Source organism: Saccostrea cucullata, unplaced genomic scaffold, assembly GCF_032062105.1.
Source record: "Saccostrea cucullata isolate Sc308-1 unplaced genomic scaffold, CSIRO_AGI_Scuc_v1 ctg298, whole genome shotgun sequence".
NCBI classification, from domain to species: Eukaryota; Metazoa; Mollusca; class Bivalvia; order Ostreida; family Ostreidae; genus Saccostrea; species Saccostrea cuccullata.
Genome location: NW_026926095.1, coordinates 139,363 through 165,349, shown reverse-complemented (window position 1 = coordinate 165,349; position 25,987 = coordinate 139,363). Strand labels below are relative to the sequence as shown.

The following is a 25,987-nucleotide window of genomic DNA, read 5'->3' as shown; positions in this document are numbered from 1 at the left end:
AATTGTAAACTCCTGTGATGTATAAACTTTAATACTGGATTTATGAAAATATGTTCTGTTGAAAAAAACAAAAACAAAATTGATGTATCATGAAAACAGTTATGAAAATTATCTATTTGGTGTGGAATGTTATATTGTATCCTGGAATAACTTCGTTTGACTGTGGAACCTACAAACAATTTATTTTGAAAACAGTGGATGAAAAAAGACTCAATGCAACTTTCCATACCACAAACAAATATGGGAAAAACACATGTATATCACATTGTGTCCGGAACACAGCTTGTAGATCAGTAAATTATAGCCGCAAACTCTTGGTGTGTGAGCTTAATTTTGTGGACGACATTGATTATCCCACGTTCTTGAAGTCCGACGGCGATTTTCAATATTATCTTATTGATAAGGCCAACAGTACTTCAAAATCTGTAAGTATTCTTTCTGTCTGTCTGTCTGTTTGTCTCGAAAAAGATTTAACCGTGCTCATTCCATTTGAGAGCATTGGAATGTAGCTTTCATATATGTATTTACTGTGACAATACCTTATTTTGGGTACCACCAAATTTGACCTCTTGACCTTGATCTTGGAGTTTGGCACACTTTTACAAAATGTTCTTTCACACTTTAACCTTGATCATAACTTTTGAGCTCTTGGTGTTAGGGCCTTCAAACACCACATGTTTATTATTGTTACAAGACCTCTCAGTCTTTTACCTTGTCTTAAGAGTTTGACCGACTTTTCAAAAAGTTACCTTGAACTATGGCCATGACTTTTGAACAGTTAGAAGTAGGGTTTTTATATTTCACAGGAGTATCCCTTGTTACAAGACCTTCCTTTCAACACCAAAAATTTTGACCTTGATCTTTGGAGATTGACATTCATTTGAGAAAATGAAACTATTGCCATAAGCTGCCATCAGTGTTTCACAAACAGATCTTGCTTTTCTTTTTCAAATTAGATTTCTCAGACACCACAATGCCTGAATGAATACCAGGAATGTGTTATTACACACATGGGAGAAAGAACTTGCCTTCCCTTTCACGATTTCAAAGAAGGTATTGTACATGTACAGTCATGTATAAACTAAACATTTGTATTTTCTGAAATTGTTTCAAATAACCTGATTTTTTTTCAAAGATGTGGAGGAAAATAGGAATCTTAGAGATCAAAAATGCCAATTCAAATAATTTTTTTTTATTTGAGGAAATAAATGTTTGATCGATGTGGTATTGTTATAATAATTATGAAAGTAGTTTAAGTAAAAATTACAGAAATGTTTATGATGTTTACTACCATATTGTAAATTATAATACAGTTAATTCTCGATAAACCGCCACCTTTTGTAATTTAGAAATCATGGCGGTATAACGAATTTGGCGATGAATTGAATTTCCGATCGTTTAGGAAACCAGAAGTAGAGTAACCGTTCTTAGGAATACCATTTAGCGTTTCTATCTCATTATTACATGTACATGTACATATTAAAACATATTTCTAAATTTTAAAATACTTCAAGTAATTTTTATGGACAATTTCGTTAAAACAAAATATGCACTTATGAAATAAAGACAAATACATGTGGATGATGTAAATCTGCACAACGCTGGGTCGATCGTCGTGATCTATCGCTATATATGATAATACGTAAAAGAATTCTTGAATAAATTCATTTTTTTAAGGCATCATTGTTAATAAAACGTTCACCATTTGTACCGTATAATTATTTTTAAAGCAAAGAATTTTGTATTGTTTAAAGCAGAGATCATCAAAATAATATCGTTATCTGTGTTCTTAAACAACGACCGCTTTCGTGGCAAAGCCGTCACTAAATGATTTTTGTTAAACAGAAAAAAAATTATCATAACAGTTAATGTTAAAATCATTGTTTATTTGATCTTATGTAATTATATAATTGCGTGTACCTTGACTGGCTTTGCATGCTTTACAACAGGGATAGCGTCAACCAATTAGCCGCGCTTCACTGACCGCACGCACCTGTGGCGGTATATCGAGATAATTGACACTTAAAAATGGATGTTTGTTTTGAAAACAGGGTGGCGGTATGCGAATTTGGCGTTATAAAGAGAATTTTTATATAGCAAGAAAAACGTTCTTAGCAAATCATGGCGGTATTGCGAAAATGGCGATGAATGGAATGGCGATAATTCGAGAATTGACTGTACATTAATCATTTTTCATAGAAAACAATATTTATTGTTTGAAAATCATGTACAATGCACATATAATTATGTCTGCTATACCAAGGAGCAGATTTCAAACAATACATTTTCAGTATATGAGTAGAGCCCCCCCCCCCCCGGTCCCCCCAGGGGCCTTGAAATTCATAAATTCTGAAAGAAGGGCCCCTGCTCAATACAGTTATCTAGGTAGTTCATCTGCTAATTACCCAGGAGCAGAGAAGAAGATTTTCAAAGATTTAGTGTATTTTCACCATATAATTTATCAATAGAGGCCCGCACTACCACCAGAACTCCTAACCCTGGGGCCATAAAATTCACAATTTTGGAAGAGGCACTCTTGTTCATAACTTTGTACTTATTTAGCTTATTTAATACCCAGGAGTAGAGAAGAAAATTTTTAAAGATTTAATGTATTTTCACTATATAATCATATTAGAGCACTGCCCTAACACTAGGCCTGGGGGCCATAAAACGAGCTCACTTTTGATCTCAGTCTCACTTTTTTCCAAAGGAATTATAGTGGAAAAGTGAGACTGAGGTCAAAAGTGAGCTCGTCTAAGCTTTATGACCTCCAGGCCAGAACCCCTGACCCTGGGGCCATAAAATTCACAATTTTGGTAGATGCATTCTTGCTCATCATAACTATGTTCTTAGTTAGTTTATCTAATATCTAGAAGCAGAGAGGAATATTTTCAAAGAATTAATGCATTTTCACTATATAATCCATAGAGCCCCAGCCTACACCAGAAACTCTGACCCTGGGGCCATAAAATTCACAATTTTGGTAGAGGCACTCTTGTTCATCATAACTTATGTACTAACTTAGTTTAATTAGTACCTAGGAGCAGAGAAGAAGATTTTCAAAGAACTAATTCACAATACAATCCATGCAGCCCCACCCTAAGACCAGAACCCTTGACCCTGAGGCCATGAAATTCCAAATTTTAGAAGAGGAAATCTTGCTCATCATAACTATGTACATAGTTGTTTAATTTAATACCCAGGAGCAGGGAAGAAGATTTTCAAAGGAATAATGTATTTTCACTATATAATCTACATGTATATAGCTCCACCCTAGCATTAGAACCCCTGACCCTGGGGCCATGAATTTCACAATTGTGGTAGAGAGTTACTAGTAATGCTAATTACATTCATGACATCAGTTTGACTGCTTGATGTCCAGAAGTAAAGAAGAAGATTTTTAAAGATTTAATTAATTTTAGTGGTTTTTGCCCCACCCCTCAGGCCCCAGGGGGCGGGGACCATAAAATTCACAATTTTTGTTCCCCGGCACCCAAAGATGTTGTATAACAAATTTGGTTGAAATTGGTTTAGGGGTTTTAGAGAAGAAGCTGAAAATATTCAAATGTTAACACACGACGCACGAAGACGGACGAAAACGTATAGCAATAGGTCACCTGAGTGACTCAGGTGACCTAAAATATGTTTCTTACTTCTCCTGTAGCTAGTTCAGTGAATGTTGCTCTCGGGAAGACTGTATACTCGTCAACTGGATATGGCCTTATAACAACCGCCCCCAAACCATGGTTTCTAGTCGACTTAGGACAGGCCTACGAGATAACTGAAATAACGACATACAGAATTCACAGTAACGCTTACGAATATAATATTTCTAATGATTAATCATCATCAAATATTTTTAATCATTGTTCTGAGTTTTTGTATATTTTGGCGTTTAGAAATTATATACACCAGTAAAGATTGTTTTACACACGTGCAGGCATATATTCAATATGTTTAATCGGATTTTGTTGGGGAAACCTTTTGTTATTGCTGAATACATTGAAAATTATCTTTTTCGGAACTAAATTAAATGTGTCGTTTTTAGATAATTAAATAATTGTTTTTAATTAATTTTTAAACTTTAGGACTTCAAACACGAAGGTTTTATTGAATATAATTTAATTGACATTGTAGAATCCAAATTTATATTTAGATAAAAGAAATTATGCAAATATTTAGTCTATAGGTCCAGCCAAATCGTCTCAAAGGCTTACTGTCGAGACTCTAACACAGGGCCAAAATACAACTCTTGTGAATATTGCTCTTCACTGAAAGCTTAATGTGGATGCGTGTTGTATCAATTCCAATAACTATTTCTGCAATTAATAGACCAAATATATAATTTCTGGATCAGTAAAAAAATAATGTTAGTATATTTTCTTATTTTGAACAGCTTCAGCCACCTGTGTTAACTTTGACGTCAGAACTGGAATAACAACAAACGTTTCTGAGATGGTATTCTGTAATTACGGCAGTCAGGTCCACGACGTAACAATTGATTGTACCCGGTGCCTGGTGGGGCAATTCATACAACTACAGATTAATGCTTATGATAATACCAATTGTCACTTTCATTTACTAGGTAAACTTGAGGTCTTTGCACATGCTCATGTTTTTTGAGATTTTAGGATTTATGTATCGTATTTGGTTTTGCATGTTAAAACATTTATGAGATGTTGTTTTTTTTTTAATGTTTTGCACGATGTTTTCAAACAGTCGATGTCTCTCCTCTTATCCTCAAAAATTATGAATATTCAGTTTGTTTTTGTTTTAAAAATTCAATATATTGTTCACTTTGTGTCTTTTGAAAACAATAAAGCAGAATAAGTTTTTGAAGTTGATCTTAGATATTTATGCATGAAACGTATGTTTTTGAGACACAATATTCAAATGAATAGTAATGCTAACTAAAAGATAAATTTCGATTGACATATACATGTACATGTATTTTGCAACGGTGAATTCCCGTTGTCCGCCATTATGGTCAATATGGTCGGATTCCTTCATTATTTAACCAATGCAAACTTCTCATAATGGCCATTGTTTTGTTGGGAACTGCGTTTCTTAAGCTTATATAATTGTTAAAGCTTTCCTTTAATTCAGAATTTTTCCATTTTTTGGAACACAAAAGAGACCTAATTTTTCACCCTAGTCTCATTTTCTCCATCAGATACTGTATTCCTTTTGTAAAAGTGAGACTGAGATCAAAAGTGAGCTCATCTACGTTTGATGGCCACGAAGTCAAATGCCACAATAGAAATTGAAATTAAGTGCAAAGAAAACACTATTTACAAGAATAAATAAACAATGAGTATCTTATTTGAAACAGGTTTAATGGGACACAAATGATTTGTTTCAATTACATTCTGATAAGTTTAACCAATTTTTTATTTTGTCGGGTGGTATATGCACTCATTCAAGGTCTATCCATAATAAATATTCATCATGCTTTTCTTTACCATCATATTAAGGTAATTAATTTTGAAGCATAGATTTCCTTGGGAAGTAACCATCAAAGGATTTTTTCATGTCTCAAAACATTTTTGAAAAAAAATGAAGTTTACATGCTATTAAAATCTTTAGATTTTTTTGCTAGAAACTAATATTTTGGGTGATTCAGCGATTCAAAGTTTGAATTTCTCAATATGCATATTTTAATTGCCGTTGTTGCGCGTCATTGCTCTGACCTCATGGATATCTATCATGACCAAGCAAAGTACTAATTGAGTTTACAAAACAGCTTAATTTATTTCGTCATTTAAACCAGTTAAAAATATATAAATGATAGTAATGGATTAGACAGCTTATAGGGTATAATTTGTGGCAACTGGATGTACAGCAATGGTTTAAGGAAGTCTAGAGTTTTAGCTCGTGCACCTAAGCTGAAAGTTTAAGTGAGCGTTTCTGATAACTGAATGTCCGTCGTCGGTCTAGTTGTCCGTCCGTCCGTCTGTAAACTTTTCACCTTTTCAAATTCTCCCAAGAACCACTGAATCAATTTTTAAAAAAGGTACAAAGCATCCTTGGGTGAAGGGAAGTTTAAATTATTAAAATGAAGAGTCATGTCTACTAACTAGGAGTGATAATCAGGAAAAGACAATTAAAAATAGGGTAAAGGTCATAATAAAAATGTTCTTCACAAGAACCACTGCGACACAAAAGCCGAAACATGCGGAAGCATCCACGGGTAGTGTAGAGTCTAAATCGTTCGAATCAGGAACCCCGGGGGCAGGGTGGGGCCACTTTACAGGGGCGTAGCAACCGGGGGGCCAGGGGGGGGGGCTGGCCCCCCACTTTTTTTCCCAACCTTACTTATACTATAGGAAATGTTAATTGAAAGCCTGGCTGGCCCCCTCACATCTAGTGATACACTGAAAATGTAGTATTATAATTGGTACTAAAAGTAGTTGACACTGAGAAAAAGTTAACTTTTTTTTTTTTTGTTGCTTGTCAACTTTTTCAGGTAAGTAAAAATTTTTTTCTCTGGCTGGCCCCCCCATTTTCAAAAACGATGCTACGCCACTGTTTTAAAGAACCCAAGTTTTACAGTGAAATATATAGGAAAACATTCTTTTAAAAATCTTTTCAAGAACCCCAGCCGACCGCTCACACCCGCCGTGTGCTCTTTGTCATAATCGGGAAATAACGGGAAAATACGTCGCCAATCCAATGTCTAAATAATAATAATAGCATAACAATTGGTATGAAAAACGCCAGTCAGCATTTTACTCAATGATAAATTGTTTTTGGCAAAATGATGACTTAAACGAGACTGTTGATACTCTGTTTCATCTGCTTGTTTGCCAATAATTGACCTCGTTTTAGAAATTGTACATTCTAAGAGAGCATCCTCTTGCATATCGAATGAACTATAAGAGATATTATTCCCGTATGCAGCTGATAAAGCTAGGTATACTGTAGTAAGAGAAGCTGACGATTGAAAAGTAATCACGTTTATCATAAAGCTTGGTTTTTATATTACCATTAATTTATGAATTAATTCGCTTTGTGTTTATGATTGAGGAACAATGTTCATTCTTGCCCCTGTTACAATTTTATAATGTCACTGTTAGTGATCAGTCTAAAATCCGGTCAGAATGACTCCCATAACTTTCATTCTGCACGTCAACTTACCTTTTAAATTGCTACATTTAGCTTAACCATGCGTGACATAAAAACAACTTGGAGAATGAGGAAGTTTATTCATGTAAATGAAAATGAGGAATCTTCGTTACATTTTGAATTTATTTGGTTACGTTGTGGGTACGTAAATATTGAAGAAAAAAACCATTAAGTGTCTATATCAATTATGCGCGTTTTTTATTAATAGTGTAACTCGATGTTGGTAGAGTGAAAAGTGTGTAAACTGAAAGTAATTTTCTGTACATTAACGGAAATCCATGCATTTCTTCTGCTCTGTTGTGAAAATTAAAAAATTGATAAGTTCTGTTTCTTCCCACTTGCACAATATCTATACAATGATTGTGCAGATGCCAGTAAAGAGAAAACAATAGAAAATCATGTCAAAAAATATACATAGGTTAATATCTTAACAATTTGCTTTATATACTGTTAAAGAAATGAAGTTTTACCATACATACATGTATCGACATGTTTTGATAATTCTACGCACCTTTTAAGCTCATATGGTTTTCCGCACAAATTAAGGTCACATTCTTCTAGTCTCTGCTTACATTATTTATTCATATAATATATATTTAATTCTGCTAGACGTGGTAATCCAACTTATACATAAAGATCCCTTTCTAAGGAAGATATTCTTCAAAATCATATGCCAGTTTTGAAAATGTTTGATATCACTAAGAACAAAAATGAATTTGGACTATCATATATATATATTGGATTTCGTAACTTCATAAGAATCCTTACAAACAAAGATACATAGCGGGTTCAAGTAAATGTTCAACCAAGCCTCTTTCTTTACTCCTCACTTAGATATTAACAGTAGTGTAGGAGAAACTTCAAGAGTACTGCATGTGCAACAATATATTCGAGAAATGGTGTAAATCTAACTTTTGGACAATATGAAGATTTTACCAAAACAAACAGCTTAAAAACGTACGACTTTTCAACTTTATAGACAACCATTCCCCACGATAAATTAACGTCCAGTCGTTTTGATACAGAGTTTCATTGATGGCTGCTTTTTTTCAATGAAAATGGAACTCGTAAATTTACTTACCTTGTCATGGGTCATTTGCAAAATTATTTTGTTAAAAAACATTCTGATTGTACACAAAAGTACTCTGAAGTTGACATCAAAAAAGACAAACGATTAAGTTTCTGATTGACAATATCTATGTGGTTTTTGGAGTTCAGGTCTTCCAACAATCTACTCGTATTACAATTCCTTTTGGGTACCAATTGCGCCCCTTATTAGCAGATCTATTTTTTATTCATATGAATCAGAATTTGTCCAAAATCTTATGGTGAAAAGAGAAAACATTTGCTGTTGCCTTCAACTCAACATTTACATACATCTACGACGTCGTATTGTCAATTAACAATGGTAATTTCCATTCTATAATGTCGATACAATGTATCTTGGTGAGATTGAGATGAAAGATACCACAGAGTCTGACACATCTCCTTCATGTTTGGATATTTTGCTTGGAAAAGGCCTTAATGGTAATCTACCTTCGAAGCTCTACGATAACCTTGACGACTTTAACTTTTCTATTGTCAACTTCCCTTACTTACATGTATGCAACAATATACCTTTATCACTGCATACGGAATTTATTAATTTCACGTTGATTCGATACGCAAGAACATGCTTTACGTATGAACAATTTCTTAACCGAGGCATCTTATTGACAAACAAGTTGATGAAACAAGAATATCAGCAGTTTCTTTTAAAGTCATCATTTCGTAAGTTGTATGATAAATACAATGAATTTGTAAGCAAATACAATTTATCATTGAGTCAGTGGATGACTGACTATTTCATACTTATTGTTAGCCCATCATTCATACACTGAATTGATGACAGATTTTTCCGTTGTTTCCCGATCATAACAAGGAGCACACGGCGGGTGTGACCGGTCGGCAGGGGATGCTCACTCCTCCATGGCACCTGATCCCACCTCTGATGTTTTGGGGGTCCGTGTTTGCTCTGCTCCTATTTTGTATTGTTTTATGGACTTCTGATCTGGAATACTGTTCGTTATCGCCATGTTTTATTTAGTAGGTAAAAATGTAAAAAAAAAAAAAAAAAAAAAAAAAAACCGGTTTTTAACATTGAAAACAGAAGAGCAGATGAGATAACAAGCTGTTTTCATCTTGTGCTTTGGGGACACGTTAATGTATAGAAAAGACAGAAGTAACATGAGCTGCATTTTTCTGTGTCTAGTCAAGGTAAAGGACTGCTTTCAAATTAACAGATACAAGATGACAGCGTTTGACGAGAAACCATGAAAACCATTAAGAGCACATCAAAATATTTTCAATTATTATTTGTGAATAATGTTTTAATTAGTGAAATGAAATTCAAATTAAGTTAAACAATCACTTTTAATATATATATACAGTAAAACACGGTTATAGCGAAGTCCTGGGGACCTGTTCATTTAATTCGCTATATCCGTAATTCGCTATATCCGTATAACGAATTCGTATAACCATACATAGCGAATTCGCAATATGCATGTTTTCCTTCAAAAGTTACTACAAAATATGTTAGGGTAGCAAATATTACAAAACATACTTTCGATAACTAAGGTTTTATTATGAATTGAATTTTATATTCAAATGCTGAGAGAAAATAAAGTCAGTTCAATTATTCAAATTTTGAAATCTTTGAAAGTTCGTTATAAAAGATGTAAAATTCATTATATTTAACATCAGCGACTCAAAATCAGTTCGCTATATCCGTAAATGCGTTATATCAGAGTTCGCTATATCCGTAATTCGCTATATCCGTATCACGAATTCGTATAAGCATATATAGCGAATTCACAATATGCATGTTTTCCTTCAAAAGTTACTATCAAATATGTTAGGGAAGCAAATATTACAAAACATACCTTCGATAACTAAGGTTTTATTATGAATTGAATTTTATATTCAAATGCTAGAGAAAATAAAGTCAGTTCAATTATTCAAATTTTGAAATCTTTGAAAGTTCGTTATAAAAGATGTAAAATTCATTATATTTAACCTCAGCGGGACTCAAAATCAGTTCGCTATATCCGTAAATTCGTTATAACCGTAAAATTTTACAAAGATTTGTTAAGAATTTTGCCGGGGACAATTTCGTTATATCCGTGAATTCGCTATATCCGTGTTCGTAAACGTGTTTTACTGTATATATATATATATATATATATATATATATATATTTCTGCCTCATTACACGATTTCTTATTTAAACAATGTGACAAAATATTTTGCGAAAAACCATGCGAGTTTTAAAAGTGCACGGACCTGTAGTATTTTATAGGTATCGGATAACTGATCAGCTTATGGAAATGGATATCCTCATTTTAAAATTTCGAGAGAAAAAATTTCTTATCAAGTATTTTTCTCCTAATCGTGTGCAAGTAAGACTGGCATTTTTATTTGAAATACATAATATTTACACAGACATACATCAACGAATCACTTTTTAATTTTTAATTTTTAATCAATATAAAAAGTGCATGGAATATGTAACGGACTATTCAAATTTCATCTTGATTTTTACAGGATTAATCACCGTAGAAGCTCAGTACTATAATAGATACTATTCCTACTACAGATATACGTCTAACTCTACATCTGCTAGTACTACTAGTACTCAAAATTACAATACGTAAGTACAATAAATAAATCAAAAAGTAATAATATAGCTATATCAACTTAATTTCCTTCCCTTTAATGTACATTTCTATATGCAATTGTAAATGATTAAGCGCCCTTTCATTTGTCTTAGGAAAAGGGTGCATAGATATTTTAAGGAAAATCCTTTTCCATCATAATAAATATTTATCTCTTTCCATTTTAAAGTATTACTTATCAACGTATATGTGTGGAAATCAGGTCACTCTTTTAGCTTGTGAGGTTTTCAAAAATTCTGGAGAACGATGAGACATTGATTCGTATCCTGTTGATGATCATAGTGTTATTTTTTAATCAAATTTTATGCCCCCGTAAACGAAGTTTCGGGGTATATAGTTTTTGTCGTGCCCGTCCGTCCGTCAGTCTGTCTAGCTGTCTATCTGTCTGTCTGTTTGTCTGCAAAAACTTTAACCTTACCCTTAACGTTTGATTTAATGGAGCTATGACTTTCATATTTAAGATGTGTATTCCTTGTGACAAGACCTTTTTTGGGTACCACAAAATTTTACCTTTTGACCTTGACCTAGGAGTTTGACCCACTTTTACACAAAAATTCAAAACTTTTACTATGGCCATATATTTTGAACAGTAGTAACCAGGACATTTATACTTCACATATGTATCCTTTGTGGCAAGATCTTTCATTGGATGCCACCAACCTTGACATTTTGACCTTGGAGATTTCCGTACTTATGAAAAAATTTTAACCTTGGCAATAACTTGTGAACGGTTAAGGCTAGAGCTTTTACACTTCACATACGTAATCCGTGTAAGAAGACCTCTCATTGGATACCACGAACTTTGACCCTTTGACCTTGACCTTGTAGTTTGACCGTCTTTAAAAAAACAAATCTTGACCATATCTTTTAAAGAGTTACAGCTAGTGCTTTCATACTTTATTTATATAATCCCTGTGAAAAGACAGTTCATTTGATATCAGGACCTTTAAAGAGGCTGGGGGTGGCAGCCATTTTTAGACTATTTCTATCTCCTTTAAAAGAAAAGCTCCATATAAATATACACAATAATGATCAAATTTTAAAACTAAAATGTATGAATTTTTTCTTTGCCAAATCATAGTTGACAGCTTCAGATACCGTATCTAAAAAATAAGTCAAATCTGATGGTTAATTTGTGATTAATTTGTTGACCCCCCAGCCTCCTTAATTTGACTCTTTGACCTTTACCTTGTAGTTTGGCCTAATTTTCAAAATGTTTAACCTTGGCCACAACTTTTGAATGGTTAGGGCTAGGGCTTCCATACTTTACATATGTATTCTTTGTGGCAAGACAGTTTATTGGATACCAATAACCTTGACATTTTGACCTTGACCTTAGATTTTTGAAAGGTAAGGGCTAGGACTTTCATACTTCACATATGTAATTCTTTTGACACGACCTTTCATTGGATACCAATAACCTTGACCTTCTGACCTTGAACTTGAAGATTTCTGTACTTATGAAAAACTTTAACCTGGCCATAACTCGGGTACAGACGGTGATAGGGTTTTCATATTTCACAATTGTATTTCCATTTAGAGGACCCTACTTTGGGTACCAATATATAAAATTTGCATTCAAGAAAAGTTTAAACTTCACTATGTTGCCATACGGGGGCATAAGTGTTTCACAAACACATCTTGTCGTTAATAATTCGACTCGTATTCTGATTACGAACGTATTGTATTCTCAAGTTATTTTTCTAGATTTTCTTACCGATCAGGTATCTCGTGCAACAATCGTACATAATTTTCGATTGATAAATGAGAAAAAATACAAAATAAATTCTTAAACTTTAAAAAATGGTTTCCTCTCTAAATCTATAAACTCAGATAGTCAGACTCTTGCATTTCCAATGTTTTTCTAGGCGGTCAAAAAAAACACAGAGAGAGATCGTTGGACCGTTGTTTTAGATATTGTACCCCTTTGATCTTTTTCATGGCAAACTGTCGACGAGTCCAAGATATATACAAACTAAAAAGTAAGGTATATACATGTAAAACAAGTAAAACATTTAAAGACTTTTTCGACAACAAAAACTTGTTTTCTTTTGCTTTTCAACCCCTAAAGACCAAGGCAAACAGCATACAGACGTAAATATTCAAGTGTGATCAAGCAGCCACGGGTAGGAGATAGCTATAAGCGGACTCCGAACCGTGGCTTGAGACGATAAGCAAATGCAGTCCCCCAAAATTTAGACGTGGGATCAGGTGCTGTGGAGGAGTAAGCATTCCCTGTCGTATGGTCTCGCCCGCCGTGTATACCTTGTCATGATCGGCACAAACAGAAAATTCCGTACACAATTCAGTGTATCAATTACAATTAGAATGAAAAACGTTAGTTAGCGTTTGTCTAAATGATAGGTTGTATTTTTTGACAAGGAGAAATAATTACTTTTAACGAAACTTTTGATATCCTTGTTTCATTAACTTGTTTGTCAATAGCTTGCAATTGCCTCGTTTTAGAAATTGTTTATACGTAGAGCATGCTCCTGCGTATCGAATTAACCCATATATGCAAGTGAAAAATAATTCAGGTTATTCTTTGATTTTCTTTCGATATCAGAAATTTTTATTTCTTACTCAAGGTAACTTTACTTACTGATAAATCAATTTCGTAATTAGTTAATTTTATAGTTTTTTAAAAAGACCTTTAAGAGTTTTGATTTTTTTATTTAAAAAAAGATCAAAGAAAACGACATATCAAACAGAATTTGTTCAAAATCTTTTACGTGAAAATAAGAAAATACTTGCTCTGACCTTCAACTCGACAATAAGATATATCGACTACGTTTTGTCAATTAACAATAGTTATTTCCATTCTTATGTCGACATCATATATCCCGATGAGCTTGAAATAAAAGAAACCACAGAGTCTGACACATCTGTGAAATGTTTAGATATTTTTCTAGAAAAATACAATATAATGGTGATCTATCAACAAAGCTTTGCGATAAACGTGATGACTTTTACTTTTAAATCGTCGACTCCCTTACTTTTGCAGCAATATACCTTTGTCACTTACATACGGAATTAATGAATCTCAGTTGATTCAATACGCATGAGCAAGCATATTTTTCGTATATACAATTTCTATAAACAGGTAAATTATTGACAAACAAGATGATGAAGCAAGAATATCAGCAGTCTCCTTTAAAGCCATCATTTCGTTAGTTCTATGGTCGATATATAATGACCTTTTCAGCGAATACAACTTATCATGCTGACTGGGTTGTCCATGGATTTTTTCGTTATTTCCCGATCATGACAAAGAGCACACGGCTGGTGGGACAGGTTGGCAGGGATGTTCACTCATTTATAGCACCTGATCCCACCTCTGCTCCTACTTTCTAATGTTTAATGGACTTTTGAGCTCAAATACTGTACGTTATCACATATTTCACTTAAAATTTCTCTCTAATGGTCGCACGTATTAATACTTTTCATTCTTTTTTTCACCCATAGACTACTTTACATCGGAGCTATCGTAGGGGTTTTAGTTTGTGTTGTTGCTATAGTGATTATAGTTGTTACCTGCATGTGTTGTCGACGAAAGCAAAGAACAGCGGGCACTGTTATCCACTCAACATCAAATCCTACCAATGTGGTATTTAGCACCTGTAAGTTCTCTCTCTCTCTCTCTCTCTCTCTCTCTCTCTCTCTCTCTCTCTCTCTCTCTCTCTCTCACCCATACCCTCACTCTCACACAGGTCTACATACATACCGGTACATCAATTTACACTGGCATTATGTTTAATAATTAAAATTAATCTGATATTTATTCTTTAGCACAGGTTCCGTCCCATTCTTCTTCCGAAGCATTAAATTCCCAACAGCAATTTCATCAGCGTACAGGTATGTTAAAGTATATCATTTGTTTTCTGTTTTTTGGAAGTTCATATTTTCAGTAAATTTTATGGCAAACTTAAAAAAAAATTCCTGTGATATTTTAGGAATTTCACCCCCACCATACCACAACGATTCCTTACCCCCGCCATACTCTGACGGTGAGTCAAAATAACAAAATTCTTAGAATATATATCGAATTTCTTTCAACTCTCTCTCTCTCTCTCTCCAAATAGACATTTCATGAGAGTGATGTTCTATTTTTCCCTGATCTTTAAGTTACATAATCTTTAAATAATTCATTTAACAGGAAATTTGTCATCATCCCCATATACTAATGAGCCCTTACCTCCGCTATACTCTAAGGGTGAGTCAAAATACTTGTATCCTTGACTGCAATGCTACAATCATAACTAATATTCAAATGTAATGAAATGCCTATTTTCACAATTTTTTTTATAATGTAAGATATGTAATGAATTGTTTTGCACAGATCCTCCGCAAGAGATATTAAATAGGACCACTCCATCTGCTCCATCTTTACATGATTTGGACAAGTAGAAGATATATGCATGTACATTGTATATTGTACTGGATCCTTGACTTTAAGCCTTTTGTTGCTCGATTGCAAATGGTTATCCCGCTGTATTCAAGCAGTTGTGAAGACCAGCAAAATATGATTTCATTATAATGACATGAATGATGCAATTAAACTTTAAAAATATTTTTTTTTTTGCAAGTGTTTTATATATATCAAGAAAAGTTCATTATTCTGGTACTTTTATACATTTCGAGTGGTCACCTCTTTGCTGTAAAACAGAAAAAAACGTATTTCTGCAGTAATTATCACAATTTTAAAAAGATTAAAGTATTCTTGATATTGCATGTTATCTAGTAATTGAAATCATTACTTACATGGGTTGTTTTTTTTCAAAATGAACCATGAAATGTCCAACTTTAAGCTACTGGTATATTATATAAAACGTATTTCTGCAGTAATTATCACAATTTTAAAAAGATTAAAGTGCTCTTGATATTACATGTTATCAAGTAATTGAAATCATTACTTACATGGGTTTTTTTTTTCAAAATGAACCGTGAAATGTCCAATTTTAAGCTACTGGTATATTATATATTACATGTATGTGTTTTCTTTAACTCATATGGAGATGCCACCACTTAACGGGGGAAGATTTCAAATTTATACATGTCCCTATATTCACCAGGACCGTTGAGAAGTGGGGGTCTGCGGGACCTCGGATTATACTGTTTCATAGGCAGAACCGCACGCAGTCTTTGCGTCCCACACTGAAGTCGAAACCGTGACGTTCCTTACTCAGCGACTCTAGAGAGAACGCGTTAAGTCTTCCCCACGGAAGCAATCCTTTAGAAATGAAACGTGGAGATAACCAACAGTGTTCAAACTCATTAGACCATTTAAACAATACAAACCAAGAGTGGGCATCTAAAACATGAGAGGTGGGATCAGGTGACGTGAAAGAGTAAGCATATATCCCCTTCTTGGATCATACTCAACGTGTGCTTCTTGTCTTTATAGTGAAAAAACAGAAAAAAATATGTAGATAATAATGGTCTCACAATTGGAAAAGTTAGTCAGCATTCGACTTAATTTTATTACAATTGTCATTGCATCGACCTTAGAACGAAATGTTGACTAAACGAGACTGTTGATATCCTTGATTTATCAACTGATTTGTTAATAGTTTGCCTTGTTTTAGATTGTAGAGCATGCTTTTGTTTTTAGAATCAAGTAGAATACATAAATCCTACATGCAGGTGATAAGGGTACATACTGCTACATGTACACTAGTTGGCGATACCTACATGTACACCACGTTTATCAAAAAGTTTTGTTTTTAATTTTTTATCATTAACGTCTTTTTTCTTGTTAAATATCCAAGTAAGAAACAGATGAGTGTGTTATACTCTGTGGTTTATTTCAAGTTAACTGGAATATATATCAAGTCGACATGTGAATGGAAGAAATTATTGTATTCATTACACATTTTCATAGTCACATGTATATCTAAATTTCAATTTGAAGGCCACAGTAATTGTTTACCTTTTTTCCTTGTATAAATTCTTTAAATAAATTCTGCTTGATATCAATACTAAAAATTGAACCTCTAATAACGGGGCGAAATTGGTACCTACGGGAATTCCGACAGATTGTTTGAATACATTATATTCTTTTTTTTATTATAATTTTCTTGTTGAAAAAGCAACTGTCTGTGATATCAGAAAGGTAGGACATTCATTATTCTTCTGGAAGGTTGTGTAACGTGTTGAAAGTTGTAGATTTATTGTTACTAATTTTGCTAAAATTTTATGATTTAGAGATTTCTAAAAGTTCCTTGGATATTTTAAGTATCTAATATCTAATATACACCACTTCTCGAAGATATATACTGTTGTAAAGTACTCCAAAAGTGTTGTTTACATGACTGTATTACTAGTATTTTTAGTTAGGAATAAAGAAGGAAGCTTGGTAGAACATTTACTGGAACCCGCAATTTTTATGAAGTTTAGTAATCCATTATAGGTACATGTAAGTGCACCTCAAATTCAATCTGTTTGTTGGGAATATTTAGTGTTAAAATTATAACTAACAAATGAATTTTGAAGAATTTCTTCCTTATAAAGGAGGCTTTGGGTATAAGTTGGATTTTACCACTTGTAAACTCAAATCCCATGCAGTGCCTTTAAAATAACATTTATATATATTGAGCCTTAAAAATATAGAAAATATTGTTCCCCAATGTGTATTCAAGAAAGGAAGGGGTAATCGTGACTACTAATCTGAAATTACTTTGTTTTTTCTGAGGGACGTTAAAATAACAACAAAGAAACAAACTGAAAAAAATTTTTAAAGTTTTTTTTTTTACTTTCTTTTCGATTACAACCGTTACATGGTAGTTTCAATTTACGACTTTCCAGTTGCAAAAAAATCCTTTCATACCGTATAAATTATTTCAATTATTGGCATTAATTAAAGACATGATTGGTCGGTTTAGTCCTTGTCGATCAATGTAATGTGACACAAGTTCATAAAAGTAAAAGCTATAAATGCTCTCCGGGAGAAGTCGAAGTACCGGCTATATTAAATATGAATTGTCAAACGGAGAGTTAATTGTTTTGAAAGACCTCGGCATGGTTATTATAAATTTGATTGTCCCTGTTATGTGAAATACTTTAATACTGGATTTTTAACATTAGCTGTTTATAAAAAGAACAAAATTAATGCGCCATGAAAACAGCCATGAACATTTATTTTTCGGTATTGAATGCGTTATTTTGTCCTGTTTTAATTTTGTCTGACTGCGGAACCTACAATCAATTTATTTTGAAAACAGAGGAAGGAAAAAGACTCAATGCAACTTTTCATACCGCAAACAAATATGGGAAAAACACATGTATATCACATTGCGTCCGGAACACAGCTTGTAGATCAGTAAATTATAGCAGAAAACTCTTGGTGTGTGAGCTTAATTTTGTGGACGACAATGATTATCCATTGATGCTGAAATCCGACAGCAATTTTCAATATTTTCTTATTGACAAGAAGAACACTACTTCAGAATCTGTAAGTATTTTCTCTCTCTCTCTCTCTCTCTCTCTCTCTCTCTCTCTCTCGATTTGCAATGTTTTTATACTTCTTTTTCCATATAGATGGCTCAACAACCACAATGCCTGAAAGAATACCAGGAATGCTTTATAACACAAATAGGAGCAAGAGCTTGCCTTCCCTTTTACAATATCAAAGCAGGTACATGTACAATTAAACATGCATTAATCCTTGTATACTGAATTGGTTTGAACATATTTTATTGTTAAGATGTTACAACAAAAGGATTGGTCACAAGTACTTAATACTTACAACGTCCTCTCCTTAAACTGAATACTGAACGTGTCTTGATCAGATTGAGTCTTAACCAAATCGTATGGACAATACAAAACTTGATGTCCATATAATGCCAAATCATGCTTTAACTTGGGAGACATCTTTGATTTGATAAACATTTTGATGGGAGTTTCCTAGCAAAAACGTAAATAAATTACAAATACATGCATGCATATCCAGAAATTTCATTAATGACGTGAACTTTACAAAACTTAAATCAATATTTGTAAACAATTAATTATTTTTCATTATTAAATCTTTGAACAGAATATACACTGTACATGTATATGTAACACTTGCTTATTCATGACTGTGTACATTGTATTAACATTACAAATTTCCTAATTTCTATATTAAAAAGGGTCATTTTTCAGCCAGTTCTGTGAATGCTGCACTTGGGAAGACTGTTTATTCGTCCTCTGGTTCTGATACCAGTTATGTAACTAACGGACAAAAAACGTTAGAGGGGAGTGAAACAGATCACGCGAGACCATGGTTCATACTCGACTTAGGACGAGTGTACGAGATAAACCAGATAAAGACGTACAAATATCATGGTAAGGCCAAAATAAAATTATAGTTTGTTTGGAATTGCCTCCCGCCTCATTGAAATGCCCCCCTCCTGAAAAAATTTTATTGACCAAAAGTAGGAAGATTTTATTTATTTAATCAATTTTTTTTGCCCATTACATGTATCACATGCACCATACAAAACACTGAAATATAGTGTCAGATCTATGTAAAATTAGGTATTTTTGTTCTGAGATTTTTATCAAAAATTTATAATTTTTCTTCAATTAAGAAAAAATAATTTCCCTCCCTCCCTCCCTCCCTCCTGTGTCTGAAACCCTCCAGGCGGCAATTCCAAACAAACAATTTTTTAAGGATGGCCTAAATGATTAAAATGTTTTAATTTTATATGTTCATCATAATCCAGAAATTACTGTACAAGTACTTTTTTCCGCGTTGTATTAATTTACGTTATGTACGTGGTCACAAATTTTCCGCCTAAATTTGTCTCATCGAACTTAATATAAATATAAGGCATCTTATGTTTTAAAAGTCTTAAGAGTCTTAATTTTAGTTTTTCTTTTTAAGATATGAGATGATTTACGGTACACATATACACATACGTAAAGCTATCTGCAATAATGTAGCCCTCTCCCTTTTTTTTTTGGGGGGGGGGGGGGGGGAGGGGCTACAATTCCTTAGGATCTCCAATGGTGCAAAGCGGGAGCGATTCACTCCCGCACGGATTTCGGCTCAAATTATCAGTAAACGGCTATTTAATTAACATGTCTTGCCCGGACTTCCAAAATGTATGAGGGCTGTTCAATAAATAATGTCCTCGGTGCTCAGTAAGAAGCAAAAAACGTTTAATAATTTAACTTCATATTCTCTTTCAATTAAAACTGATATCGATAAAAAAATTTATCCAACTTCTGATTGTTTTCAGAACTCATTTTTGGGTATGACCCTAGTACATGTATACTGGAAAATGGCAGATCTTATGATTTCCTGGACTAGTTTCTTTGTTCTGAAAGATGTTTTTTTTCAAGTTTGGAAAATGAAACAAATCAAAAGGCGGAAGATCTGGCGAATATTGTTAGTGTGAAAAAAATCACTTTCTTTTTATCCCAAAAATACCAAATAGAATAACTACAATTTTTCATTTTTTAAAATAATTGTTTAGATATTCTTACACGCTGTCGTTTTCACTCATTTTTCAAAACATAGGGTGACTTTTGAGTACTAAGCTTTTTTACTGTCAAACTACTCCCGAAATGATGTCTATAATTTTTGTTTGCAAGGACAGTACCCATTTTTGATGCCCATTATATAATTTGTTATCATTTAAATCCACCTGCTCATTTGTCTGTAAGACAGACATTGGTTGCCTTAAATGTTACATATTTCAGTGAATATTTCATTGGGATTCTTAACGAATTTTACAGCAGCTTGAATGAAGCGTTTAATTTCACTCTAGTTTATTGATTCTTTAACATTCATATTACATGCAGTGTCTCGAATAGCCCTTGTTTTCCAGCTTCTCACAATGAAACTATTTGATGAAAAGTGGTCACATAAATTGTTATAAAATAATAAATTCATTAAAAATTCAATAATGCGAAAAAGTCAAGCTTAATGTCATATGATATCTGTATTGTATGTCATACAGTTCAGGACATTATTTACTGAACAGTCCTTGTAGTTATCCAAGACATTTTTCGATCCAAAAATACACAGAACAATCCATATATCGGTTATTTTTTGTGTATGTCAACACCACAACTTAAATTTATCAGCCATGTTTACTGACCTTAACAGATTTTATTTTAAGACAGCCAATGAGATTAAGGATCTATAGGGAGCGGATTTCATTGGAAATACCTTATTTTAAGCCTAAATATCGCTGTTTACGTAGAAATAACACATGGAATGGTTTTACTTATCAATGTTTACTGATACTATTCATCACAATTATTTATAAACACCGACACGTACCTGCTTTATTGAGTTATTCTAAATTTCAAGTGCAAGTCTTAGTACGTCACGCTTGAACTGTCATGGCGGCTGAGTAGAAGCAATATACAATTATTGCTGTTTTTTGAGGTCAATACAATGATTTAGCCATCTGAGGAGTACAATATTCACCGAGCCCGAAGGGCGAGATGAATATTGTACTTCGAAGATGGCTAAATCATTGTATTGACCCTCAAAAAACAGCAACAATTGTTTTATTATATGATTCACCGATAAAATGATACAGCTCATTACTTGTTTGCATTTAATGAAGTCTTAGCCATTTAGAAGAAAGAAGCAGAATTAAACTATAAATAAACCTTACCAGTCGTATCAATTTGAATATTTTTTTTATCTATTTTAGTTGCCATGAAAGAAGATATAATGTCACTCTTTTTATAGGATAGACTTTGAAAGGAATGAGTATTATGAGGGAAAACTGACAGCCGAGAAAAAGTAAAAATTGTTGTTCAGTTAATTTTGGGTGGGGGGGGGGGGGGGTGTCCTTGCATCCCCTTTCACCACCCTTACCCAAAGCTATACAATCGCTTATGTTTTTCAAAACAATTTGTATCAATTTGGAATTTCCTGATCTATTTTTAGATCAATGTAGTGGAAATAAATCCTTGTATTCACCTGGAACGTCACGTGCAGGTCAATACAACGTAGTATTTTTCTAACATAGTTGGATCTCAGCCAATCAGAGAGATGGAAATTATTTAATCATATAATAACAGGTATTATTTTCTACTTCACTCTGTTCATCCGCAAATAAAACATTTCTTTTCTAATCCATAATAAAATTCAAGAACATTTTATACTTTACAATGTTTATTAGATATGAGTCGTGTACTCAACTCGATTAACATAATAGTTCTCGTAATCTTCCCTCCGATTTACAATATTCAAGTATTTGAATAAAGTCTTCTTGGTCTCTCCGCATTATAAAATTATTTCTCTTTAATATCGATATACATGAAAAGTATTGTTACAAATTTAGTTACCTATAATATAAAATGCAATCGTTTTATGCCCTTAGAATTTCTTTAAAACAAACTGTACTGCAAAATCTGGACATTCAAAAACTGCAATAGAAAACATATTGTAAACGACTTAAAAATAAATTCCCCTGAACAAAAAATTGTGTTCGACATCAATATTCATGGTATTATTTGCTATTTATAGCTGAGTACAAACTCGAATGACCAAAACGGCCTGAGACGGTATTTAAATACCTTGACCAAATCACACAAAAATAAATGCGCAAAACTTTACGCTTAACATAAGCAATATTATGAAAACGAAAAGAAATTTAAACACTCAGATTTATTAAATGGTTTTGGCGTTAAACGGGCTATGTTGTCGACAGTGAATAAAAATCTCTTCTTATTAGAATATCAGATAAAAAAAAAAGACCGGAGAGGGCTACATTATTGCAGCCAAGGTAAAGCGGTTACATGTATAAAGACAACAAAGAACACATTTTACTAACATTTCATTGTTTCATTAAGGAAGCTCTAAATACTAACAGAAACTGGTTTTTTGGACTCAGAGAAAAATATATCATATAAAGATTTGCATATTGAGACTTTTTCATTCACTTAGAATATAGGGTACGTGCCTTATTTGCGCAGGAAAAAATTTCAAAGACAATAGACTATTTGTGAGCAGAAATCACTGTTGTTTACTTACATAGGGAAAATATATGAAAATGATGAATTAAATTTCGTACTCTTGGTCTTATATAATGCTAAAAATATTTAAATCTATCATAAATTATGTAATTAACGGTAAATACCAATTTCTTTAATCTTACATCAAAGGGCAGATCACTCTAACTGCATAAAACTATCCAATAAATAGAGCTCTTAAGTGTGCAGTGTTTAGAGCGTCCTTAAATAAACATTATTAACATGAAATATATGGAGATAACGTACAGTATTCAAGCTCTTAAAAAAATCAGAGGTGGGATCAGGTGCCATGGAGGAGTGAGCATCCCCTGCCCGCCGTGTGCTCCTTTTCATGATCGGTAAATGATGGAAAATCCTTCGTCAATTCAGTGTGAAAATAATGGACTGGCAATTAGTATGAAGTCAGCATTTGACTCAGTAAAAATTGTACTTGCTGAAAAGGTCATTGTATCGACCATAAAACTTACGAAATGATGACTTAAAACGAGACTGCTGATATTCTTGTTTCGTCAATTTGTTTGTCAATTATATACCTCGTTTTAGAAATTGTTCTTGCGTATAATATGCTCTTGCGTATCGAATCTACTGAGATATATACATAACGTACGCAGGTGATGAAGATATATTGCTGCATAAGTAAGAGGGGTTGACGATTGAAAAGTTAAAGTAATCACGTTTATCATAGAGATTGTTTGCTAGACTACCATTAACGTCCTTTTCAAGTTAAATATTCAAATATGAAACAGATGTGTCAGACTCTGTGGTATCTGTAATCTCAAGCTCACCAGGATATATCATACCGACAAAAGAATTGAAATAACCATAATTTTGTTAATGGACAATACCGCGTCGATACATGTATATCTAAATGTCGAGTTGAAGACCACAGCAAGTGTTTTCTTCTTTTCAGGTATGAGATTTTGGACAAATGCTGCTATGTGAATACAATTATAGGTCTACTAATAACGGGATGTAATTTGTACCCATGGGAATTCCATTTTATATTGTTGGAAGACCTGGTCTCTTAAACCCACATAGATATTGTCAATCAAAAACTCGTGCATTTTTTATGTCAACTTCAGAGTACTTGTGTGTATAATCACAATAGATGTTAGATCGTTAGAGTATCAAATATCTTTAGGAATGTAATTAAGATCAAAATATATGACATCAAACTTTGCTCTTTTCAAAATTTGAATTGTCTCGTAACAATGCTAATCAGCTTTTTGCACAATTGTTCGTTTGAATTACTATTTGGATCAATAATCATCATACAAATTTTCTTATTTTGAACAGATTCAGCCACATGTGTTAACTTTGACGTCAGAATAGGATTAACAACAAACGTTTCTGAGATGGCATACTGTAACTCCGGCAGTCAGATCCAGAATGTAATAATTGTTTGTCCCCGGTGCCTGGTGGGACAATTTATACAACTACAGATGAATGCATATGATAACACAAATTGTCACTTTCATATCAGTGAACTTGAGGTCTTTGCGCATGCTCATAATTTTTGAGATTACATGTATATATCATATTTGAAATGTATTTGGTTACAAATTCGACGGTTAACAGGATTTTTAAAAAATTAATGACTCTTGTTTCATCCTCAAAGATTATAAATATTAAAGTTTATAAAATATTAATTTCATGCATTTGCATTCAACTTTATAATCGATGGTTCACTTTTTTCCTTTGAAAATATTAAAGGGATGTTATTGATTTTGCATATCTATACTCGAAATGAAAAGATAAAGCTTAACAACTGATTTTCAAAATATTTTCGATAGACCTGAGTTTTGCAAGGGCAATATCCCATCGGCCGCCATAGGTTACTGAAATAGAGTTCTACAAATGGTCAGATTCCTTCCCTATGTTTCTAAATTAAAATTAATTTTAATACTGGCGATTGTCTTGTATACAAAACTGCCTCTCTTGATGACAGTTGGCAAAGTAAATGTTTTCTTAGCTTTAATGCCATATTTACACGTATGTTGTAGAACAGCTTTTTCAGAGATTTATTAATACGAATTTTTTTTTTAAATATTATATGTAAAGCTACTGCAGTAGACCAAATGTTGTAAAGTTTTATGAACTAATGGCAAATTCAAATATGTTAAACCTTAAAGAAAACTTTATACATTTATTTCAAATATCTTTGAGACTGTTTGTCCTTTTTAATTGTTTTTTCTTTGCATTGAATACATATATTCTGTTATTAACATATGTTTATCATCTCTACATGCAGTTGTAAAATATTTATACGTATGTTACAGTAAATATATGAAATCAGGAATTTCATGTATTTCCTGAATTTTAGGAAATACGTGAAATTTCTATTCTGCTTAGGAAATACAAGTATTTACTTATTTCAGTCAGAAAATACACATATTTACTGAACTTCTCAATACTTTTTACACATATTTACTGACTTCGTTTTGGTGGGATAATTTAAAATATGTATCATAAATATGAACAGATGCACAGTACATTCAATGTTCAAATCAGCTAGCATATCATATGTAGATAAATAATATTTGAAATAAACCTTTATTATTTATGAATTTAAAAAATGCAGTACTTGTAAATAACAACCAAAAAAACATAATGATACCCTGTTTTCATTTTCTGGAACTATTTTTCATTTATTTTTATACTTAAATTTAATCATGGATTTGTTATTCTTGTGAATAATTTTAACTTTTTTCCCATGTATCCCTATGTAAAACCTTTACGATCCATTGTGGCCCCACTCTTCCCCTGGCCGTCCTGATTTTAAGAAACTTGAATCAACACTACATAAGCATGCTCCCATATATCTATGACCGCACAGCTTTGGTGTGCTTGAGAAGGATTATTTTTAAGATTTTTTCTATGTAACCCTACTTAATCACCTATAATGGCCACACCCTTACGTACTCCGGGGGTCATGATTCGAACAAATTTTAATTTAAACTACTAGAGGATGCTTCCATATAAATACGACTTGCCATGGCTTTACTGTGACTGAGAAAGAAATTTTAAAAGATTTTCCCTATGTATTCCTATATTTAAATTTGATCCCCATTGTGTGCCCAACCTACCCCCGAGGGTCATGATTTGAACAAACTTGAATCTACACTACCAGAGGATGCTTCTTAACTTGAGTTCCATCTTTCCTG

At 33.0% G+C, this 25,987-nt stretch overlaps 2 protein-coding genes across 3 annotated transcripts; both read left to right on the top strand.

Annotated features, from left to right (window-relative positions):
- The first annotated feature begins 27 nt into the window (after window positions 1–27).
- Window positions 28–24,449, top strand: LOC134270749 (uncharacterized). Of its 2 annotated transcripts, none has more exons than XM_062752993.1 (4): window positions 28–425; window positions 18,378–18,474; window positions 18,984–19,166; window positions 24,120–24,449. In XM_062752993.1, exons 1-4 carry the CDS (start codon window positions 90–92, stop codon window positions 24,341–24,343), a joined length of 840 nt encoding a protein of 279 aa, XP_062608977.1. In that variant the 5' UTR covers window positions 28–89; the 3' UTR covers window positions 24,344–24,449. The 2 variants fall into 2 exon arrangements, with proteins under 2 accessions (XP_062608977.1, XP_062608976.1); XM_062752992.1 differs by lacking the exon at window positions 28–425 and adding an exon at window positions 17,695–18,291.
- On the top strand, window positions 7,179–15,416 carry LOC134270747 (uncharacterized). Its single transcript, XM_062752990.1, has 7 exons — window positions 7,179–7,266; window positions 10,711–10,816; window positions 14,307–14,461; window positions 14,631–14,696; window positions 14,795–14,848; window positions 14,998–15,054; window positions 15,181–15,416. The coding sequence occupies exons 1-7, from the start codon at window positions 7,215–7,217 to the stop codon at window positions 15,246–15,248; spliced, it is 558 nt and encodes a 185-aa protein (XP_062608974.1). The 5' UTR covers window positions 7,179–7,214; the 3' UTR covers window positions 15,249–15,416.
- Window positions 24,450–25,987: the final 1,538 nt, after the last annotated feature.